The sequence below is a fragment of the Bombus vosnesenskii genome, unplaced genomic scaffold (genome assembly GCF_011952255.1).
Source record: "Bombus vosnesenskii isolate JDL3184/JDL3185 unplaced genomic scaffold, Bvos_JDL3184-5_v1.1 scf7180000013340, whole genome shotgun sequence".
Taxonomy (NCBI): Eukaryota; Metazoa; Arthropoda; class Insecta; order Hymenoptera; family Apidae; genus Bombus; species Bombus vosnesenskii.
The window spans coordinates 1309577-1332249 of NW_022882977.1; the positions used below are offsets into that span (position 1 = coordinate 1309577).

Here is a 22673-nt window from a genome sequence, read left to right on the forward strand (position 1 = left end):
TGTAATATTTATGACACTAATTGACTAATATCGATTAATAAAAACGACACCTTTTTCCACTCTATTAAAATGTTTTTTTACACAAAAAACAATTTATTTACAAGAAGGAAATACTTGATATAGAATAGAATTGCGATGTTCTCAATCAATTGCACTAACCTTCCTTGACAGGTTCCTGTAGATATAAGTAAAAGTTATACATACATACATGTTATTTTATCGTGTTAAAGGATAAGTTGCGGTTACGCATATACTTTGTTACTCATTGTAAACGTTAAATACACGTCCATCTACATTATTATTTGTTAAACGTTGACATACGTTTATTTAACAATACAAAATGGGAAAGGGATTTAATAATTACATGTGCAAAAAATTTTTCCATCCAGCATCCCGAGACAACTTGAAACGAGTACGGTTCAACTACTGATATTTTTTTAGCCTATTTATGGTTCGTACTATGATTAAATTTACGATCCTTTTTTTAAGGTATGGATGGCTGAACAACAAGCAGAGGCTTATAAGAAAAAGCAAGAAGAATTACGTGTTCAATATGAAAAGGAACAGGATCTTCACAATAACAAGTGACCAAAATTATATTCATTCAGCAAATTTCTTTGATATATTTTTATCTATAACTTTTTATTTATTTTATTATGTGTTTTATAGAGCTTTGTTGAGTAAAGAAAGCAAGGATAAGCTTAGCGTAAATTTTATGTATGAACCGCCACCTGGAGCAAAAAAAGAAAGAGAGAAAGAAGATAACGAGCCAGAGTATAAATTTGAGTGGCAACGCAAGTACAATGCACCAAGAGAAAGTTATTGTAAAGGAGACAGTGAAATAAGAGATCAACCATTTGGTATTCAAGTACGAAATGTTCGTTGTATCAAGTGTCATAAATGGGGACACATAAATACAGGTTTGTATAATAAATATGATATCAAAATATATATATACACACACATACACATATTATCCATATTAAACAATACATATTTTGATCACAGATAAAGAGTGTCCTCTGTACAGTCAAGCAATGAGCGTAGTAATGGCAAATAATTCACCAAGTACATCTGCTCCAGATGCTTTAACGTTAGTGCAACAAATGAGAGAAGATGGATTAGCACTGAAAAAGTGAGCACGGATTTAGAAAGATCTCTTCCTTTTTCCATTGTTTTAACTGTTAAATAAATAGCTCCCTATTTTAAAACTAGATATTGAATTTTATTTGTAGATCTGCTCTTAGTGCTCAACAACATTTACGAGTCCCTGAGCATGAACATCTTATGGTATCAGATGATGAAGAGCAATCTGAAATTACATTCTTGAAAACCTTGTCTAAAAAAGAAAAAAAGAAGTTATTATTGTATGTATTTCTTGCATTTGTATTTTGACAAGAACTTGAGTTTATTTCAAAATAATGTTAATTTGAGATCATACATGCTTAAATCAATAATGTTTATGATTGTAGGAAATTACAACAACTTGAGAAAAAAACCAAGAAAGCGGAAAAGAAGAAATTGAAAGAGAAACGAAATAAACGCAAAAGAAATAATAGCGAATCAGAAACTGACAGTAGTAGCAGCAGCAGCAGCAGCAGTGATAGCTGTAGTGATAGTACTACTAGTAGTTCGAGTACTAGCATCATAAGTAGTAGTAGTAGCTCTGTGAATACCATTGATAAAACTTTAAATGATTACACATCAAAAAAGCTTAAGAAGAAACAAAAGAAAAAGGAAAAAGCAGGTTATATTTCAAATGGTGGCTCTATGAATCGTCATCGGAAAAAAGAGAAAAATAGAACAGGTAATCAGAAGAGAAGAAGTGAATTTAAGCATGAAAGGAAACCCAAATACAAGAAATATTATGGAAAAGATGTGAAAGAAAGTAAAAATAAAGATTGTTATATCTACAAGAAAAGAAAGTTCATAGAATCTAATGAAGACAAAATCAGTGAAAATCAAAACAAAAAGAGAACTAAACGATTTTAAAATTAATTGTGTTTTCGATATAAAAAATACACGCGTGGTGTAAAGGCGCACGCTGTATCTAGTATTCACATAAGTTGTGTAGAGTACAAGAAGTACGATATATGCATAGTGAGTCACATATTCTATGTCATTCCAGAAGATATTAATTGCATTCCTTTTCATATGCTTTACGATCAAAAGTATAATTCTCAGTGTGAAAGTTGAGAATTTATGTTATACATATACACAAAAATATTTCGTATACCGCGACTTATCTTTCAAAACTATAAATGTTTCAACAAATACGCTCAATAGTTCATTTCAGGTGTAATAGTTTAATCTGACTCACCTTGTATATTCATATAGATGGAATAAAAAGCACAATGTAATTAATTAATAAATTTTAAGTGAACAATAGAAATAATAGTTTCATAAATATATATTTCAGATGGAACAAGACTGTTTAAAGAAATTTTTTACACAAATGTTATTTTAGACTTGTTATTATTTCATCCGTAGATGGCTATAATTGGTATTTTATTATGAATATGTAACATTAATATCATTAAGTATTAATAGGACTTTTGTTTTCAAGAGAATGTAACTGCTTAATAAATACATAAACAGGATTTCTATTGTAATATTATATACACGAGAATGATTTAGTTTTAAAATATAGCCTATGTCAATTTAAGATAGTACTATATAATAGATAAATGTTTATACGAAATTAAGTGTCAAGCTTTTTGATACGTCCTAATTACAGATACCAAAACAGCGAAATAGTCACTAAATTAAATTGAATGATACTATTGGATATTTAGGCATATATATTTGAAAATGCTTTGGTCACTTCTTCTTGTTATAAGTTTGTCATGAAAAGATATATGTAGAAGTAAATTCATTAATGCATTATATTTTAAAGAAAAAAATGAGAAAGCATTTTCATACCTTCATATATTTATCTTACAGGATGTTAATTTCTTATTCTCAACATTTTACTTTTTTAACATAATTAACTATTAACAAGAATTTTACATACTTATTACTACACACGCATGCGCAGATGAGCGCGTATAAGTCTTTCTATGGAAAATTTAATACTATCCAGCCGGTAGCTGTGAACACTTGGGCAGTTAAAATTTTTTGCATAATTGTCATTTTCACAACGATTATATGTAAAAAGTAGAATCGGATTGGCTATTGAATAAAAACAATGATTTATTGTTGTCTATCGACGGATGTATTCAAAGTTATGTATGTACATGTAATTAGCGAATGACGTATAAAGACTAGCGATAAATTTATTCTTGAGTGAAATATACATATGTTTAAATAATTCATCAAATATAAGTTGGAAGAAACAATAAAACATTTTTTTCAAATTTTAATCAAAGGTCGTATAAAATATCTCGATTAATTCTATTTCCACTAATCATTACTGCAAAATATATTTTTAAAGTTTGAATCCTAAAATGGGATATCATATACGACCATGAGATATTCTAATTTTTTCCTCTTATAAAACGCTACCACTTGCGACGATTACAACTATTCGACAGAGGAAAATATATATATTTATAATCCTTCTCCGATTCTACTTTAACAAAGATCAATACAATTTTTATTTTTATACTGTTATTCTTCTTCCTTTTCCTTTCTTTATTTTATTTGCATGCTCTCCCTCTTTCTCTGGTCCTAAGAAATTAATTTTATTCTAATGGCAGAACAAGACTTTCAAGTTTAGCTGTATCCAATATATTAGTCTCAATCAACATGATCTATATAAATTTAATACGATGTTTATCGTCTAAGAAATTTGTGAATTACTTCGGAATGTATATTTATGTAAATAACTTTTTTGAACTTACAATTAGTTTATTGAACAACAAAGCAATGAAAAAGTTGCACGATTTACATATTCGCACGAGCAATGCATTCCAAAGAGGCGGTAAATTCATTTTATTCTTTTTATGGCAGACCTCTAAATATATGCAAGCTAAACAAATTTATTTTTATATACTAACTTAATTTTTATATACTAACGATAAACTCGTATTTGTCAATGAATGGAACGTTTTAAAAACTTGAATTAGTCGTTGCAACAGTAAGATATGTCATAAAAAATATCTTTCAGGTTTTTCAATGATATAGCATTTTGTTTAAACAGAATGTACTTATTATCAGGAAATATTTACATAAGGAAAACGCATATAATATTCCTTCTTTGCACTGAAAACAATGATCAGTCACATTAGAGAGCAATTGCAGGCCTACATACGATTTGTACGCGAATTGCACTGCCCTATAAGCGTAACTTCTTCGACATTTAGACTTATTCATCTTTAAATATATATATATATATATATTATATTTAAAGATATATATATATATATATATATATATATATATATATGTAAACAAATTGCATTAAATTCGATAATTAAACATAATAGTTCAACTGTCAGAATAAAAGACAAACAATGTAGGACATAATTTTTACAAAGATTTTGCTGAATCTAAAATGGAAGATCCAACGTTTTCTTCGATTATTTATATGTATCTCGTTATAAACGATTCCACTGTTAATTCAATATCTTCTACATCATTAAAATTTATTATGCAATGCTTAGAAATTAAAAAGCGGACCTATATCCGCCATTTCGGTATCTTCCATATTATTTGAACCTACAACGTGATGCCTAGAAATTAAAAAGTAACTTTTCAAGCATAGAAGTGCATATTTCAAATGAGTAATACATAATTACCATTGAATTTACATATAAGATATTTTTGTTTTTCAAGATGGTGAATGAAATATCAAATTTTAAAATACCTATGTTGATGAAAATGAGACGCTGTATGGAGATGGGCATCGGGTGATCTCGATGACAAACTGTGAAGACTTCCGCTAAATTCTGTATTTAATAGACCTTTACGTGGGCTTCTAGCATTCACAACTCTTGGTTGTGCACACATCTCCTCCAAGACACTGGGTGCTACGTATGTAAAGCCCTATAACCATATCATTGAATGTGCATAGTTTTATAATTCTTTAATGATTACTTCAAATACGATATATTTACAATATATCTCGAAACTTACCTGAAAGATCATATTAGCGGATTCACTTAAAGTACTTTCTACCGGTGAATCAACTGGTACAGTTGCCGTGAATTGTTCATCGAATTGCGATGTATCATCGGCACTTTTCTGCAAACATTTAAATACATATTTGCTCGCATTTATTATTGCAACACGTTTTATTGCAATCAAGGATACTCACTAATGAAGGCTTGAAAGGAGGTTCTAATTTACGTGAAATCACATCTTGCCACTTAATATGTTTGAAGAAGTTATGATTCATAATCTGCTCAGCATCATCAGGCCCAGATCCTAGTCTCTGTGACACTTGTCTCTACAATTGGTCGAATGCAAAATATATGTCGGGTTTACATTAGAATTAGGGTTAGGGGCGTGAAACCAATCTTCATTTGGATTACACATTGTCGTTATGCAATAGAGAAGACATTGACCAGTGCAAATACGATTATTACAGAATTTTACAAATAACCGTGGTAATTAGATACTCGAGAAGCTAATGACAATGATCCTAGGTTCAATAACGAATCCGCGGTCAACGGGATTTTTTCCGAAGCCCAAATCGTACTCGACTTGCTTGGCTACGGTGGAAGTATAACTAAACTAACTCTTTGTTAAAACGTGGGATATCCACTAAGCGTAAAGACACTAAGTAACTCGCTAAAAACGATCTCGCGAGATAATGGCCCTCCGTCGCGATGATGCTGCAGAGGAAAACTATGATGGGGTGCCTTCATTCAGAAAGTGAGGGAAATTGACGTTGCTGTTAATTGGTCAATTTCCACGTTGATGGCTAGAAAAGGATGCCAACCGTCCTTGAGGGAAGGTTGCTAGCGGGAAGCGTCGTTCGTTCAAAAATAGATCTCCCCTATCTTCCCGTAGTTGGGACAAAGACTGTTTGTCTGTTTCAAGGACTTTAGGTAACCAGATCTTAATGTTTATAACGGCCCTCAGGCTAGCTGAACATGTACTGTGGAGATGCGTCGGCATCTGGTAACCATCATATCCGAAGAATAGGGCCTGCGTATGGCGAGCCACGGGACAGAAACCGTTGGAATGTTTACTGTCGCGTGCCGCTACAAATATTTCTTTTAAGGAGAGCTATAGAATTACTCCATACCTTTGTTAGACAAAGTGTTCATCCCGTGACCGCGGCTACCTTCGGCGACTGGTTGTCGCCTCGAGCCCAAGCTCATTATCACAAATCTCGAACAAATACAATCGGATCGAATGACGACAATTGTTTAATTACGCCTATGATAGAATCTAGATTACGATGTTAAGGGATTTTCCCGAAGTTCCAAAGGGAAGGCTCCGATGTCCTTTCATCTCCGACATATATATTAACTTTTACTACGCATAATACAAACAATTAAGTAAATAAACAAATTACCATTATCTTGTAAAGAAGTGTTAAAGACATACCTTCAATAACTTTCGTATCAAGTCTTTTGCATCGGGTGTTAGGTACAATGGTAGACATAACTTTCCGCGTAAAATCTTCTCAATTGTTTTTCTTCTGTCATCTCCTGTAAATGGTGGCTGTAGGAATTAAAATGTATGTAGTTACGTAATTTGATTAAATTTTCATATTCTTTTACGATATTTTGTTATTTATTATTTAATCTACGTACCATTCCGGTAAGCATGTCAAACATTAAAGCACCTAAACTCCACCAATCCACTGCTTTTCCATGTCCGCTTCTCGTTAGAATTTCTGGTGCCCTAATCATGTTAATGATAATAATAATTGTAATACATACATTTTGAATTAAATCATTATAGCTTATAATTTATTTTAAATTATTTTCCTAGATGACAGACATTTGTAGGAAGAAAAATATTCGGCTGGTCAATTTACTACTGGATTGAAAATTTGAACTCGGATCTTGCGCCTGTAGGACTGGTACTTACCCAATTGAACTACCTAGATCATTGCAGAATATTTTCTCCCAAATGTTTAAGTTCCAAGCTATAGGCAGCAGCCGTTTGAGATTTAAAAATTTGGTAGAAAATATTCACAGGTGGCTTAAATAGCTTAATTGGATATGTTACGTCGGGCGACACTCTACCTAGACCAGGTCACCCACCACGGGCCAGACGGGAACCAGATGTCCACTCATCCTCGCTGCGTACCCTCAATATTCTTAAGGACCCGTCATAAATCCCAGTAATTTGCTAGCTAAGGTCCTTCAGACCCAACAAACATCTGTTTTCTGAAGCATTTCTAAAGACTATTGTCTACTACTGCTTGACAAGGGAAAGTTAGTTTTTCTCACGTATGATACAACTTTCCTCCCACTAACCACTTTCTCTCGAGGGCGGCTAAGATCCTTCCTAGTCCACCAACCTTCGTTTAACCAATTAACAACGAAGCCTATTTCCCTCACTCTCTTAGCCAAAATTGTCACCAACAAATCCGATGGCCCTGTGCACTAGACACACCCATCCTTAGCTTTCCTCCGCCACAGCATCGTCTCCCAAGACAGTACTGATTTTGCATCCTTCGAACGGTCAACATCCTTTAACCGGATATACACACCCGTAGATCAGTCACTCATTCATCTCGTACATACGCACCAGCGTAACTGTCTTCGTTATAAGTTGTTGGAATAAACGGTGAAATATAACTTACTCTACTGTGTTACATTCATTGAACCACCTCTGTTATCTTAACCGAAACAGGGGAACGACTATTTCGCGGCGTCGATTAACCGAATCGTAGCGAGAATTTACGCCTCTCGCTGACGCGTTTCCCTAGCGACCGCGTCTCTTCGCGAACGGTCGTAACAGGATAAATACCCGCCTGACAAGCGAAAGATCAGCGTTTTCGAATTCCTGTCCAGAAATCCGATCAGCCAAATAGTTTTCTCCCTACATTTTAATACTGACAATAGGATTCAGAATTAATGCAACGAAAATTTTTTACTTACATATACTCTATGGTTCCGCAAAATGTATGCGTTACTGTACCTTCTTCTATATGTTCTTTACAAAGACCGAAATCTGTTAATTTAACATGACCTTCGCCATCTAATAAAATATTTTCCGGTTTTAAATCTCTGTGAAGATAATTAATACAGTTAGATGTACATGTATATAACGATTTTTTAATAATATTAATGATTAAGGATATTGTACCTGTATATAATACCCTGATTATGGAGATGTTGCAATGCGAGTATAATCTCAGACAAATAAAAACTATAAGTACAAAAGACAAGTTATAAGTACAAAAAGCATACTGACACATATAATCTGAAGATATTAATAAGTATATAAATTTTACATACAAGTAGAATAAAATACATGTATATTATTATCATCTACAATTACTTCAGAAACTAACTAATTTACCAAGCTGTATCTTCTAAGAAAATGCCTTCTCTATCTAAGTATGTGAAGAGTTCTCCTCCACAAAGATATTCCAAAATTAGATATAATTTACCACCAGTTTGAAATGCGTACATTAAATTAACGATAAATGGATGCTGGAAAAAGAATGCAGTGAATAAATATCATATTAAAATTCACAATGAAATCTACTTACTTTTACTGCTTCCAAAATATTTCTTTCTGCCTTTGTATGAGCTGTGTCTTTTTGATTTCGTATGATAGATGCTTTCCGTAGTACCTACATAAATAAAGAACTAGAAAGCTTTTTACACGCATGTACAAATATAAAAATATTTACCTTCATAGCAAAAATACTGCCTTTGTCTTTTCCAGTCACTTTTTTAACTTGAAAGACTTTTCCATATCCACCTTCTCCAAGAATTTTACATAGCTCAAAATCTTGTGGACCAGTTTTTTCTTGGCCTGCATTAACATTCTGTTCCGATAACTGTACTCTTTCTAAATTATCAGATCTATAAAAGATTCAATTTTTTTTTTTATTTTCTAAGAAGAAAAGCGAGAAGAACGTTTGTATCGAAATTGAACACACAATTCAGCACTTTTATTATTGTTTAGAAGGTACGATTTAGCGATAAATTCGATATCATATATTTTTAAACATTTGATTACTTACTCTAATATCGTATTTACATTTGTAGTATGATTGTATTCATCCTAGAAAAAAGAAAACACATATCAGATTTGATACAGCGATCTAAAATCTATGAAATTTGACAAGAAACAAACTTCTCTATTTTCGACGATATCATCGTCCGACTCGTCTTGACTTATGGAGTCCCCGTCGTGTAATTCTATGTCAAATACTCCAGCCATTCTTCTCACAGAGTAATCATTTAAAAAATTTTCCTGTCGAAAACTTTAATTGATTGTAATGCGTCCGAATAACGTAGATATCTACGTATCTGCGTACACACGATTGTAGATTTTATTTCCCTTTATTTGCGTGTTCCACACTGATTTTTTGATGGGTAGATTAAACTATCTATATATAATCGTGAACTATCAAATATATCTACAATTAAATGGGCTCATGAATATTCCTTACTTTTTTCTTTTCTATCTTATGACAAAATAATCAGGAAGAAATATGGAAAATTTTAAAAAGAAACACGAGACGATTCAAGTATATACTCTGGACACAAACTATGGTCCAACGTGAATGCCAACTGCATTCTAGCACATAGGCATATGTATGTTTATGGTGAAGCATGAAATATATAGAAATTTTAAAAAGGTTTTGTTCTACATTTGAAAATAAAAATAAGCTTAGAACTACCCTAAAACTTTTCATTAATTTGAATTTACATAATTTTGCGCTTTTAATAATGGATTCTATAATAACAATAATTTCTACTTCTATAAATTGGTCCTTAGCTCAATTTAAAATATCCGTTTAGAAAGGAAATATTAAATTGAAATAAAGAATTGTTATTTAATTCAACATGACCTTATATTAGAAACAATTTCTTTCGTTTCTTTTAATTCTTTTACATTTTTAAATATTTTGACGATATGCATATTTTTAAATGAATAAAAAGTGAAAAGGTTTATCGATGCGACATCTATAATAAGTAGTTAAGGTAAGTGTAAACACATAACCGACACTAGCATGGCACTAAGCTGAATTTGAATGGCAACAATGGAAGAATCTGATCTTGACGCAAATACAATTTGTGCCTGCAATATAACTAGATATAATACAATCGTGATATAAGCTCACCTAATTGATATGGTTTCTTATAATTTTATGAAATATTTGTTCATTCTTATGATAAATGATCATAAACAGTTGTACGAACATTGAATTAAATCATAGTGCAGTGTAACATGTGTATGTGCGTATGATATACGTATATAGCGTAAGTTTGTTTCATATTTATATAAATCTTTATATTTTCATATCTTATTTTTGCGTGTAATAGAATTGTTTGCAAACAAGTTGTTTTAGGTCATAGCGATGGTGTAATGTGTCATAGTCGAATGTTAATGTATATAGCGATGTTGCCGTATTGTTCATTGTATATGGCTAGTACATTAAATATACTGTAGAGTGGAACATCTATATTATTTAGTTCTGTTTGATTTATGTCCGTGCTGAATGTCTACCATATAATATCAAAGTAAGTTTACGATTTATTAATTTTTCAAAAAAAATATTGTTAAATTACATAGTAAAAATCAATATTAATTCTAAATGAAAAATAAAATATTGGTTAAATTAAATTTGTAATTATTTATATCTGCAGTAATACATTTATATTATCATATCATGTTGGTTATAATTAGTCGGCTTTATATTTACTTGTTTCTAACAGTATTTTTGTTTGGAACTCTGCTTAGAACAGTTTGTAATTGTATTAATATGTATTGTTTATTGTTTTATATACATATGTATATGAATTCCAAATAATATTTTATTACAATTATAGGATGTATATATCACCAATTTATGTTAAATACAAACATTTTACCAAAATACTTGAAATACATTCTATTGCTATAAATAACTTTTTCCTTTTCTTTTAGTAGTCATTTAATTTAAAAAGAATGTCGATTCCACCATATTTATTGGGCCCAAACCCTTGGGCCACGATGATGGCTCAACAACAGGCTCATGCTCAGTTAGCTGCAGCTCAGGCTCATGCTCAAGCAGCTGCACATGCACAAGCTGCACATCATGCTCATATGCAAGCAATAGCTGGACCCCCATTGCCACAAATGCCTAAACAACCTGAAGTTTTGTCAGAAGATAAACTTCAAGAAAAAGGTGCTTAAAAATTAACATCTTTTGAATTAAAAAAAAAAAGTAAAATTATTACAATATAAATTTAAAGATTTATGATACGATATTTATATAAAGCTGAAATTAATTTAATCTTTTGTATATTGGTGTTATATTATAAATTATATATATATATTAATTATATTAATATATTATAAATATTTATATATTTTATGTAATTTTAGCTCAAAAATGGCAGCAACTTCAATCAAAAAGATTTGCAGAGAAAAGAAAGTTTGGTTTTGTGGATGCTCAAAAAGAACATATGCCCCCGGAACATATAAGAAAAATTATTAGAGATCATGGAGACATGAGCAGTCGGAAATATAGACATGATAAACGTGTTTATTTAGGGTAAGTAAATGGATATATTTGAACTTTGATGTCTTTCATAAAGTGAAAGAAAGATTAAACAATTCCTCTGTTTAATTAATTCCGTTTCAGAGCATTAAAATACATGCCTCATGCAGTTATGAAACTTCTAGAAAATATGCCTATGCCTTGGGAACAAATTCGAGATGTAAAGGTGCTGTATCATATCACAGGTGCAATTACATTTGTGAATGAAATTCCTTGGGTTATTGAACCTGTATATATTGCACAATGGGGGTAAGCTGAAAAAAATGTTACATTTGTTTGCATTTATGCAATATCCAATAAGAAATAAAGTGTGTGCGTGTGTGTGTAGTATATATATACATATTCTATTTTTATTATCTAGTACAATGTGGATTATGATGAGGAGAGAAAAAAGGGATCGTAGGCATTTCAAAAGAATGAGGTTTCCGCCCTTCGATGACGAAGAACCTCCGTTGGATTACGCAGACAACGTTTTGGATGTAGAACCATTGGAAGCTATTCAAATTGAATTGGATTCAGAGGAGGATGAATCCGTTGCATTATGGTTCTATGAACATAAACCACTTGTTGGGACAAAGTAGGTGTTAAATATTGTTTGAATTAATTACAGACATTTCATTACATCTATTTATATCATATAGTTAGTATCATATGATGAATTGCGTAGGGGTCCTGAGATCAGCTAACATGTGAGTTGATGGCTATAGTAATTCGTCAGTCTTATCCGAGATGAGTACTACGAGTTACTATTAGCTGGACAAAACGCTAAACTGAATTATTGCTTTGTGTATGAAATACATTTTACAATGTAAATATTGTTTATCAAATCTTGTTTAATTGCTAATAACATTACAGACACGTAAATGGATCTACTTACCGAAGGTGGAATTTGACTTTACCACAAATGGCGACATTATATCGTTTAGCTAATCAATTATTGACGGATTTGGTTGACCATAACTTTTTTTATCTCTTTGACCCGAAGTCGTTTTTTACTGCGAAGGCATTAAATATGGCTATACCAGGTGGACCAAAATTTGAACCATTGGTGAAGGATTCAAATGCGGCTGATGAAGATTGGAATGAGTTTAATGATATTAATAAAATTATTATTAGACAGCCTATAAGAACAGAATACCGCATTGCGTTTCCTTATTTATATAACAACATGCCACATTTTGTACATTTATCGTGGTAAGTAATAATATCATTCAATAAATATGTACAATAAATAATTCCACATAAGTTTTGAGACTTGTCTATGCTTAGTACATTAAAGTCTTACTAGCAGCGTGGTAAAGAAATGTAGTGGTGATTGTTATTCGTATCCTTTGTAAAGTATAAAAGGCAACTGCTGAAATCACCTACAATCTTTGTAAAAATTTTTAAAATATGACAGTATGTAATTTGATTTTCTAATGAAATTCTCAAATGATATTTACAGGTATCACGCACCAAATGTTGTTTATATAAAAACCGAAGATCCTGACTTACCTGCATTTTATTTTGATCCCTTGATTAACCCTATTTCTCACAGAAATTCCCTCAAGGTAAATAGCATGATATATAGTGTATAATTAATTGGAGTATTCGTTAAATCGGTAGAATGCATGAATTACATATGTTTTTTTAGACTGTGGAACCACAAATCGAAGATGACGAAGATTTTGTGCTTCCTGAAGAAGTGCAACCTTTCCTTCAAGAAACTCCATTATATACAGACAACACAGCAAATGGTATAGCTTTATTATGGGCACCAAGGCCATTTAATACCCGTTCCGGCAGAACAAGAAGGGCCATTGACATTCCTCTAGTGAAATCTTGGTATAGAGAACATTGTCCACCAGGACAACCTGTTAAAGTTCGAGTTAGTTATCAAAAGTTGTTGAAATACTTTGTGTTGAATGCACTGAAACACAGACATCCTAAACCACAAAAGAAACGTTATTTGTTCCGGTCGTTCAAATCCACGAAATTTTTCCAAACAACTACAATTGATTGGGTCGAAGCTGGTTTACAAGTCTGTAGACAAGGATATAACATGTTAAATTTACTAATTCACAGAAAAAATTTGAATTATCTTCATTTAGATTACAATTTTAACCTGAAACCAGTAAAAACTCTAACGACGAAAGAAAGAAAGAAATCTAGATTTGGAAATGGTGAGTCATCGGTTTAAACACATAAAAACAATGTATACATTTTACGAATTTCGACATAAAGTTTTTGGTCTTTTAACTTTTTTCAGCTTTCCATTTGTGTCGTGAGATTCTCCGTTTGACGAAATTGATCATCGATTCTCACGTACAATATCGTTTGAATAATGTTGATGCATTTCAACTCGCGGATGGTTTGCAATATATTTTTGCACACGTTGGTCAGTTAACTGGAATGTATCGATATAAATATAAACTAATGCGACAAATCAGGATGTGCAAAGACTTAAAACATTTAATTTATTATCGCTTTAATACGGTAAGGATGTTAGATTAAATCGTGTGCTATTATTAATATCATTTAAATAAAATAAACGGATCATTGGTTACTTTTGATATGTGAATGAATAGGGTCCTGTCGGGAAAGGTCCTGGATGTGGATTCTGGGCACCTGGCTGGAGAGTATGGCTTTTCTTTATGAGGGGTATTACTCCATTATTGGAAAGATGGTTAGGGAATTTGTTGTCTAGGCAATTCGAAGGTCGCCATTCAAAGGGAGTCGCGAAAACTGTAACGAAACAGCGAGTAGAGTCGCATTTTGATCTTGAGCTAAGAGCATCAGTGATGCACGACATTGTAGATATGATGCCAGAGGGAATCAAACAGAATAAAGCCCGAACAATACTTCAGCATCTTAGCGAGGCGTGGAGATGTTGGAAGGCTAATATTCCGTGGAAGGTTCGTCTATCATAATTAATTTCCGATTTCTTTACTTATTGCTAATGATTTCTGTTTAAGACTTATTACAGTTTCTTTTCTCTAACTACTTTCCGTAGGTTCCGGGATTACCAATACCGATCGAAAATATGATTCTTCGTTATGTTAAAATGAAGGCAGATTGGTGGACCAATACTGCGCATTATAATCGAGAACGTATTAGACGTGGTGCTACCGTGGATAAAACTGTTTGTAAAAAGAATCTTGGACGTCTCACCCGACTTTATCTGAAAGCCGAACAAGAACGACAGCATAATTATTTGAAGGTACAGTAAGAAATGAACAGTTACAAAGTACACTCTTCGTGTACTTATCATATGTCTTCTAAAATTTAATCATTAATTTATAAACATTTCGTCTGTTGTGCACGCAGGATGGTCCGTATATTTCCCCAGAGGAAGCTGTAGCTATATATACTACAACTGTACATTGGTTGGAATCGAGAAGATTTGCTCCTATACCTTTCCCACCATTGTCTTATAAACATGACACCAAGCTTTTGATATTAGCTTTGGAACGATTAAAGGAAGCATATAGTGTCAAATCGAGGCTTAATCAAAGTCAACGCGAAGAACTCGGTTTGATAGAACAAGCATATGACAATCCTCATGAAGCACTGTCTAGAATTAAACGTCATCTTCTCACCCAAAGAACGTTCAAAGAGGTAAAATTTTGTTCTTACTTTTTTGAATTACTTACTTTTTTTTAAATTACTTATCTTTTCTAACCTCCACATTTTGGATTTGTTCATTATTACAAAACTTACACGTGTTCCTTTTGTAGGTGGGAATAGAATTCATGGATCTTTATAGTCATCTGATTCCCGTTTACGACGTCGAACCGCTTGAAAAAATTACGGATGCCTATTTAGATCAATACTTGTGGTATGAAGCAGATAAGCGAAGATTATTTCCACCATGGGTTAAACCTTCAGATACAGAACCACCTCCTCTATTGGTATATAAATGGTGTCAGGGTATCAATAATCTACAAGATGTTTGGGATGTTAGCGAAGGGGAATGTAATGTATTGTTGGAATCAAAATTCGAGAAACTGTATGAAAAAATCGATTTGACGTTATTGAATAGAGTGCTTCGATTGATCGTTGATCATAACATAGCCGATTATATGACTGCAAAGAATAACGTTGTCATAAATTACAAGGTATATCCTTTATTTCATTAAAGAGCATGTATCGATTCTTTTTGTTAAATAGAAAGAAAAATATAATATATGCGATTGTTTCTAGGATATGAATCATACTAACAGTTATGGAATAATTAGAGGATTACAATTTGCGTCTTTTATAGCGCAATATTATGGTCTGGTATTAGACTTGTTGGTTCTTGGATTACAAAGAGCTAGTGAAATGGCTGGCCCACCCCAAATGCCAAATGATTTTCTAACTTTTCAAGACGTAGCTTCAGAAACAGCACATCCTATTAGGTTATATTGCAGATATGTAGATAGAATACATTTGTTTCTGAGGTAAGATTTTATATTTTATTGTTCAACGAATCGTTTTATTCTTCATGTATACAAAACATAAATTTCTGTCTATTTTTGATCAAGTTGTTGGGATGTCAGTTGACGTTTAATTTTGTATTCTATGTTAATAGGTTTTCTGCCGATGAAGCGAGAGATCTAATTCAGAGATATTTAACGGAGCATCCAGATCCTAATAATGAAAATATCGTTGGTTATAATAATAAAAAGTGTTGGCCCCGAGATGCGCGAATGCGTCTTATGAAGCATGACGTTAATTTGTAAGTAAATAATGATTGAATGATTCTTTAATTCTTTTTGTCATTTCATTTACCGTAGATTAATCTTGAATTCATTTTGTTTTTCTTCATTTTTTTTAAATTTCTTATTTTCTTATTTCCAGAGGTCGCGCTGTATTTTGGGATATTAAAAATCGTTTACCCCGTTCCACGACTACGATACAATGGGAAAATAGTTTTGTTAGTGTATATAGTAAAGATAATCCTAATTTGTTATTTAATATGAGTGGATTTGAGTGCAGAATTTTGCCAAAATGTAGAACTACGCACGAGGAGTTCACGCATAGGGATGGTGTGTGGAATTTACAAAACGAAATTACAAAAGAAAGAACGGCTCAGTGTTTCTTGAGAGTCGATGATGAAAGTCTGCAACGATTTCATAACAGAGTTAGGCAAATCCTTATGGCTTCTGGATCCACAACCTTCACGAAGATTGTTAACAAATGGAATACAGCTTTAATTGGACTCATGACCTACTTCCGCGAAGCTGTGGTGAACACACAAGAACTTCTAGATTTATTGGTTAAATGCGAAAATAAAATTCAAACGCGTATCAAGATTGGTCTTAATTCAAAAATGCCTTCGCGATTTCCACCGGTAGTGTTTTATACACCGAAGGAATTGGGTGGGCTTGGAATGCTTTCGATGGGACATGTACTTATACCTCAGGTAGATTACTATTTTTAAAAATTTCTTCGATAGCTAATTCTTTCAGACACTTTCAAATACAACATATATAATATAACTATAAAATGTTATAGTCGGATTTAAGATGGTCGAAACAAACCGACGTTGGTATTACGCATTTTCGTTCAGGCATGAGTCACGATGAAGATCAATTAATTCCAAACTTATATCGGTACATTCAACCCTGGGAATCCGAGTTTATAGATTCCCAACGAGTATGGGCGGAATATGCGTTGAAGCGACAAGAAGCCAATGCACAAAATCGTAGACTTACTTTGGAAGATCTTGAAGATAGTTGGGATCGTGGTATCCCTAGAATAAATACACTGTTCCAGAAAGACAGACACACTCTTGCCTACGATAAGGGTTGGAGAATACGTACAGAATTTAAACAGTATCAGGTACTGTCTCACGTATTTTATTGCAATATCAATCTTTGCGTGTATCTTATTTATGCATGTGAAAATATTATATTTTTTATACGTAATTGCAGGTCTTAAAACAAAATCCATTCTGGTGGACCCATCAACGTCATGATGGTAAATTATGGAATTTAAATAATTACCGAACAGATATGATACAGGCTCTTGGCGGTGTAGAGGGTATTTTGGAACATACTCTCTTTAAAGGGACATACTTCCCAACATGGGAAGGTCTCTTTTGGTAAGATTTTGTAATTTTTTGAAATCATAATAAGGAATAACTTAGTTAACTTGGCAGAGAATTAATAATCGTGAATATAAGCATGCAATTAGCTTTGCAATTAGTTTTGCAAGCAAAACAACACTGCAAGCCAAAGAGTGAAAAAACAGATTTAATAATTGCAAATTTAAGTGTACATACATACTTTACTCGTTTAATATATGTATCCATGTTTATTGAAACAAAGAAGATTGATTTCTCCTTTCTTCGCTTTTCTTTTCTTTTAGTTTTAATTTATTTCAAAATTTTAAAATTGGTAAAAGAATCCATAGTTTGTTACTTGTCGTTTCTTTTACTTAGGGAGAAAGCATCTGGATTCGAAGAATCTATGAAATATAAGAAACTGACTAACGCTCAAAGGTCTGGTTTGAATCAAATTCCAAATCGTCGATTCACTTTATGGTGGTCACCAACTATTAACAGAGCAAACGTGTACGTTGGTTTTCAGGTAATATTTCATCATGTTAATGGATTATAATTATTTGATGGATCATAATCAGAGGTATATTCTTGACATAAGTGGATCGTTTATTTATCATTAGGTACAACTGGATTTAACAGGAATATTTATGCATGGTAAAATTCCAACGCTAAAGATTTCGCTAATTCAAATATTTCGTGCTCACTTGTGGCAAAAAGTACACGAATCGATAGTGATGGATCTTTGTCAAGTTTTCGATCAAGAATTGGATGCATTGGAAATCGAAACTGTTCAAAAAGAGACCATTCATCCTAGAAAATCGTACAAGATGAATTCTTCCTGCGCCGATATTTTGCTTTTCTCTGCATATAAGTGGAATGTCTCTAGGCCATCGCTACTCGCTGATTCAAAGTAAGTAGTCACATTTTTTTTAGCTTTCTATATAAATTTCGTATTATCGTACTTAGAACTGAGCTCAGTATCTATTATTAATAATTCATTCCTTTAACAGAGATCTTATGGATAATACTACCACACAAAAATATTGGATAGATGTACAGCTTAGATGGGGAGATTATGATTCTCACGATATTGAACGATATGCTAGGGCCAAATTTTTAGATTACACAACAGACAATATGTCTATTTATCCATCACCAACAGGGCTATTAATTGCTATCGATTTGGCTTATAATTTACATAGGTATATATTTTTAAGTATTTGTATTCAGTAACGCTATACTGAAATTCGCAGAAATTGACTGATCGATGATTATTGAGGAATAATGTCTCTCCATTGCATCAACTGTTCAGTCCATAATTGTCTTATTTTGTTCGTATACTTCGGATACAGAGTCGGAATGCATTCTCTTTACTGGAATACATTCCTTGAAAGTCAAATGGACAAATTGAAACGCGCGTGTTAGAGTCAAAAGACGGTAGGCGATTTTTCCTCCATCGCTACTCGAAAAAATAATCGTAACCGGTCAATATCCGTGAATATAAATGTATTATTCACTGCAGGAATATCTTGTAAACATAGCAATTTTGTTTATTAGCGCCTATGGTAACTGGTTCCCAGGATGTAAGCCTCTTATACAGCAAGCAATGGCAAAAATAATGAAGGCTAACCCGGCTTTATACGTATTGAGAGAACGCATTCGAAAAGCATTGCAACTTTATTCATCGGAACCTACAGAACCATATCTATCTTCACAAAATTATGGGGAACTCTTTTCAAATCAAATTATTTGGTATTTCTATCTCTTTTTATATATTTTCATTAGTATGAAACAAAAATATACACTTATATTAAAGATCTTTCATTTTTCGAATCTATTAGGTTTGTCGATGATACTAACGTTTACCGTGTTACAATTCATAAAACATTTGAAGGTAATTTAACGACAAAGCCTATAAATGGAGCTATCTTTATTTTTAATCCTCGGACTGGCCAATTATTTTTAAAAATTATTCATACTTCTGTTTGGGCTGGTCAAAAGCGTTTAGGTCAGGTACGTAATATGCATTCAGCATACTCATTATAATTAAATTTGAAAATTATATTATATTAAAAAAATAGTTAATGTTGTTAAAATTGCGTCTTCATGTAACAGTTGGCAAAATGGAAAACTGCTGAAGAAGTAGCTGCACTTATTCGATCTTTACCGGTTGAAGAACAACCTAAGCAGATTATAGTAACGAGAAAGGGAATGTTGGATCCCTTGGAAGTGCATTTACTCGATTTCCCGAACATTGTTATAAAAGGATCGGAGCTCCAATTACCATTCCAGGCTTGTTTGAAAGTCGAAAAGTTTGGTGACTTAATATTGAAGGCAACAGAACCTCAAATGGTGTTATTTAACTTGTATGATGATTGGTTGAAAACTATTTCATCGTACACGGTAATTATTATTAATAAATGTTTTCCTCTTCTTCTTCCATCTCTGTTTATTCTTATCCTATTATGAATTATGAATCATTTTATTTATTTATTTATTTATTTGTTATTTATTTATTTATTTATTTATAGGCTTTCTCACGTTTGATTCTTATCCTTCGCGCATTACATGTCAACACTGAGAGAACAAAGGTTGTTTTAAAACCTGACAAGACAACCATAACAGAACCACATCATATATGGCCTTCTTTAACAGATGATGAATGGATTAAAGTCGAAGTACAATTAAAAGATCTTATTTTAGCCGATTATGGTAAAAAGAACAAGTACGTACAATATCTAATCTTTTTCTTTCTTTATAACAATATGTACAAAGTATGACTGTAGAGTAACTGGAAATTTTGTATTGGTCTCAGTGTAAACGTTGCATCGCTGACACAGTCAGAAATTCGAGATATCATTTTGGGTATGGAAATTAGTGCACCATCTGCACAACGTCAACAAATCGCTGAAATAGAAAAGCAAACAAAAGAACAATCGCAGCTTACAGCGACAACTACACGAACAGTAAATAAACACGGGGACGAAATTATTACAGCAACAACTTCTAATTACGAAACGCAAACGTTTAGTTCTAAGACTGAATGGCGAGTAAGAGCAATTTCAGCTACTAATTTGCATCTTCGGACCAATCATATATATGTATCGTCTGATGACATTAAGGAGACTGGTTACACTTATATTTTGCCAAAGAATGTTCTTAAGAAATTTGTTACCATTTCGGACTTGAGAGCGCAGGTATGTCTCTCTTATGAAATAATTGATTTAATAAGTATACATACATGTACAGCTCAATATCAGAGAAATTACGGATAATATCTAATTAATCTTTCCTTTTTCTTCTTTCTCTTTTATATAGATCGCGGGGTATTTATATGGGATTAGTCCACCAGATAATCCACAAGTTAAAGAAATACGATGTATAGTTATGGCTCCACAATGGGGTACCCATCAAACTGTTCATTTGCCTAATACACTTCCGAATCATCAATATCTCAAAGAGATGGAGCCTCTTGGTTGGATTCATACTCAACCTAACGAGTTGCCACAATTGTCACCGCAGGTTAATATTATATTGTTGGATACATGTTTATTAAACGAATTTGGTTTAAGGCTATTCTTTGTTCTATGATACATTGTATTATATATTGTGTTAATACGGCATTATTTTATTAGGATATATCTACGCATGCTCGAATAATGGCAGAAAATCCAATTTGGGATGGAGAAAAAACTATCGTTATTACTTGTAGTTTTACGCCAGGATCTTGTTCTCTTACGGCATACAAATTAACACCTAGGTTCGTATTTCGAACAAAATGTGGTTGTTTATCATTATCTTTAAATATCTCGCGATTCCTCTGATTGTTGTCAAATTATACATATGTTTATGTTTTAGTGGCTTCGAATGGGGAAAGCAAAATACAGACAAAGGAAATAATCCTAAAGGTTATCTACCGAGTCATTATGAAAAAGTACAAATGTTATTGTCTGATCGTTTCCTTGGATTTTTCATGGTTCCGAGTCAAGGGTCTTGGAATTATAACTTTATGGGTAAGATATATGTGGTTGATTTGATTACTCTCATTTGTTGATAGCTGAATATTATACTTTACAATCTTATCATTATCTTTTTCGGTAATCACAGGTGTGAGACATGATCCAAATATGAAATATGAGCTGCAATTGGCGAATCCGAAAGAATTCTATCACGAAATTCACAGACCTGCCCACTTTTTGAATTTCTCTAGCTTGGAGGATGGAGAAGGTGTTGGAGCCGATAGAGAAGATGTATTTGCATAAATGGATGAAAGCGAAAGAAGGGACCGAGGTGTAATGAATTATGGAGTTCATGGCAAAGCAACGATGACATTTACCCGTTTAATACAAACAATACAGTTTATAACAAAGTTGGAAACTCATAGTACATGATGTTTGATAAATAGGTTCGGTATAGTATTACTTTATATATTAATTACTTTGTACTGTATTTTAATAGCTTTGTAGAATAAAAAAAAAATATATATATATATATATAATGTGTGTTTAATTAGATGTACAACATGTATACTATACATATAAGAAAAATGTACAAAATGTTTATCATATTTAACATAATAAGAATAGCAAATAATATACATTTTGATATACATAACAATGCGATATTGTTACTTTCTTATTTTACAACATAAAATTCGATGAAATTTTCGTCATATTGATCATTGAATAAAATTATAACTATTAGAACTTATATATTATAAGAGAAAAGAGTGTCACTATAGTAAAGTAACCCTAATTTATTCGTACAATATCTCGGCGATAGAATGATATTAAACTTGAAAATTTCCAAAGATTCTTAATTTATATTTGCATATTCTTGGCGGTGATTACAACTTTCTATACGATATAAAATAAAAGTTGAACGCTTCATATGCAAATATCGAACAATCATACGGTAGTAAGTTTGAACGTTAGAAAGACAGCCCACTAACGATGACTAGATATGCTTCGATAAAATATACATTCAACATTTCTTCGTTTCTTCATCAATCGA

General features: G+C 32.4%; 3 protein-coding genes across 5 annotated transcripts; 2 read left to right on the forward strand and 1 right to left on the reverse strand.

Annotated features, from left to right (window-relative positions):
* Positions 1-119: 119 nt before the first annotated feature.
* LOC117236075 (corepressor interacting with RBPJ 1) lies at positions 120-2600 on the forward strand. Its single transcript, XM_033498719.1, has 6 exons — positions 120-412; positions 490-584; positions 670-920; positions 1009-1135; positions 1236-1367; positions 1473-2600. Exons 1-6 carry the CDS (start codon positions 341-343, stop codon positions 1990-1992), a joined length of 1197 nt encoding a protein of 398 aa, XP_033354610.1. The 5' UTR covers positions 120-340; the 3' UTR covers positions 1993-2600.
* Positions 2601-4362: 1762 nt separating this feature from the next.
* On the reverse strand, positions 4363-9662 carry LOC117236082 (ribosomal protein S6 kinase beta-1-like). The gene is made up of 13 exons (XM_033498729.1): positions 9217-9662; positions 9104-9144; positions 8768-8942; positions 8624-8707; positions 8431-8564; positions 8215-8277; positions 8007-8135; positions 6708-6798; positions 6499-6615; positions 5258-5389; positions 5077-5184; positions 4808-4986; positions 4363-4673 (listed from the first exon to the last, which is right to left on the reverse strand). Exons 1-13 carry the CDS (start codon positions 9301-9303, stop codon positions 4601-4603), a joined length of 1413 nt encoding a protein of 470 aa, XP_033354620.1. The 5' UTR covers positions 9304-9662; the 3' UTR covers positions 4363-4600.
* An 844-nt stretch (positions 9663-10506) lies between these two features.
* Positions 10507-22146, forward strand: LOC117236206 (pre-mRNA-processing-splicing factor 8). Of its 3 annotated transcripts, none has more exons than XM_033498936.1 (30): positions 10507-10610; positions 11020-11257; positions 11458-11626; positions 11717-11881; positions 11994-12209; positions 12488-12826; positions 13077-13182; positions 13266-13794; positions 13881-14107; positions 14200-14526; positions 14625-14831; positions 14939-15229; positions 15349-15729; positions 15815-16053; positions 16185-16331; positions 16454-17018; positions 17111-17437; positions 17530-17699; positions 18039-18186; positions 18281-18570; positions 18671-18862; positions 19218-19412; positions 19502-19673; positions 19776-20063; positions 20192-20385; positions 20476-20857; positions 20979-21182; positions 21296-21420; positions 21519-21673; positions 21768-21922. In XM_033498936.1, exons 2-30 carry the CDS (start codon positions 11038-11040, stop codon positions 21920-21922), a joined length of 7125 nt encoding a protein of 2374 aa, XP_033354827.1. In that variant the 5' UTR covers positions 10507-10610; positions 11020-11037. The 3 variants fall into 3 exon arrangements, with proteins under 3 accessions (XP_033354827.1, XP_033354828.1, XP_033354829.1); XM_033498937.1 differs by having other exon boundaries at positions 10547-10610; positions 11017-11257; XM_033498938.1 differs by lacking the exon at positions 10507-10610 and having other exon boundaries at positions 11038-11257; positions 21768-22146.
* The last annotated feature ends 527 nt before the right edge of the window (positions 22147-22673 follow it).

Excerpts from the sequence above, each read along its gene's own strand:
- LOC117236206 (XM_033498936.1), top strand. The coding sequence starts at position 11,038 with ATGTCGATTCCACCATATTTATTGGGCCCAAACCCTTGGGCCACGATG. Across the intron at positions 17,700-18,038 it reads ACATGGGAAGGTCTCTTTTG|GGAGAAAGCATCTGGATTCG; the intron begins GTAAGATTTTGT and ends TCTTTTACTTAG. Across the intron at positions 20,858-20,978 it reads TTTCGGACTTGAGAGCGCAG|ATCGCGGGGTATTTATATGG; the intron begins GTATGTCTCTCT and ends TCTTTTATATAG.
- LOC117236075 (XM_033498719.1), top strand. The coding sequence starts at position 341 with ATGGGAAAGGGATTTAATAATTACATGTGCAAAAAATTTTTCCATCCA. Across the intron at positions 1,136-1,235 it reads GATGGATTAGCACTGAAAAA|ATCTGCTCTTAGTGCTCAAC; the intron begins GTGAGCACGGAT and ends TTTTATTTGTAG. Across the intron at positions 1,368-1,472 it reads GAAAAAAAGAAGTTATTATT|GAAATTACAACAACTTGAGA; the intron begins GTATGTATTTCT and ends TTATGATTGTAG.
- LOC117236082 (XM_033498729.1), bottom strand. The coding sequence starts at position 9,303 with ATGGCTGGAGTATTTGACATAGAATTACACGACGGGGACTCCATAAGT. Across the intron at positions 6,799-8,006 it reads TGCGGAACCATAGAGTATAT|GGCACCAGAAATTCTAACGA; the intron begins GTAAGTAAAAAA and ends TAACATGATTAG. Across the intron at positions 4,987-5,076 it reads CCGCTAATATGATCTTTCAG|GGCTTTACATACGTAGCACC; the intron begins GTAAGTTTCGAG and ends ATATGGTTATAG.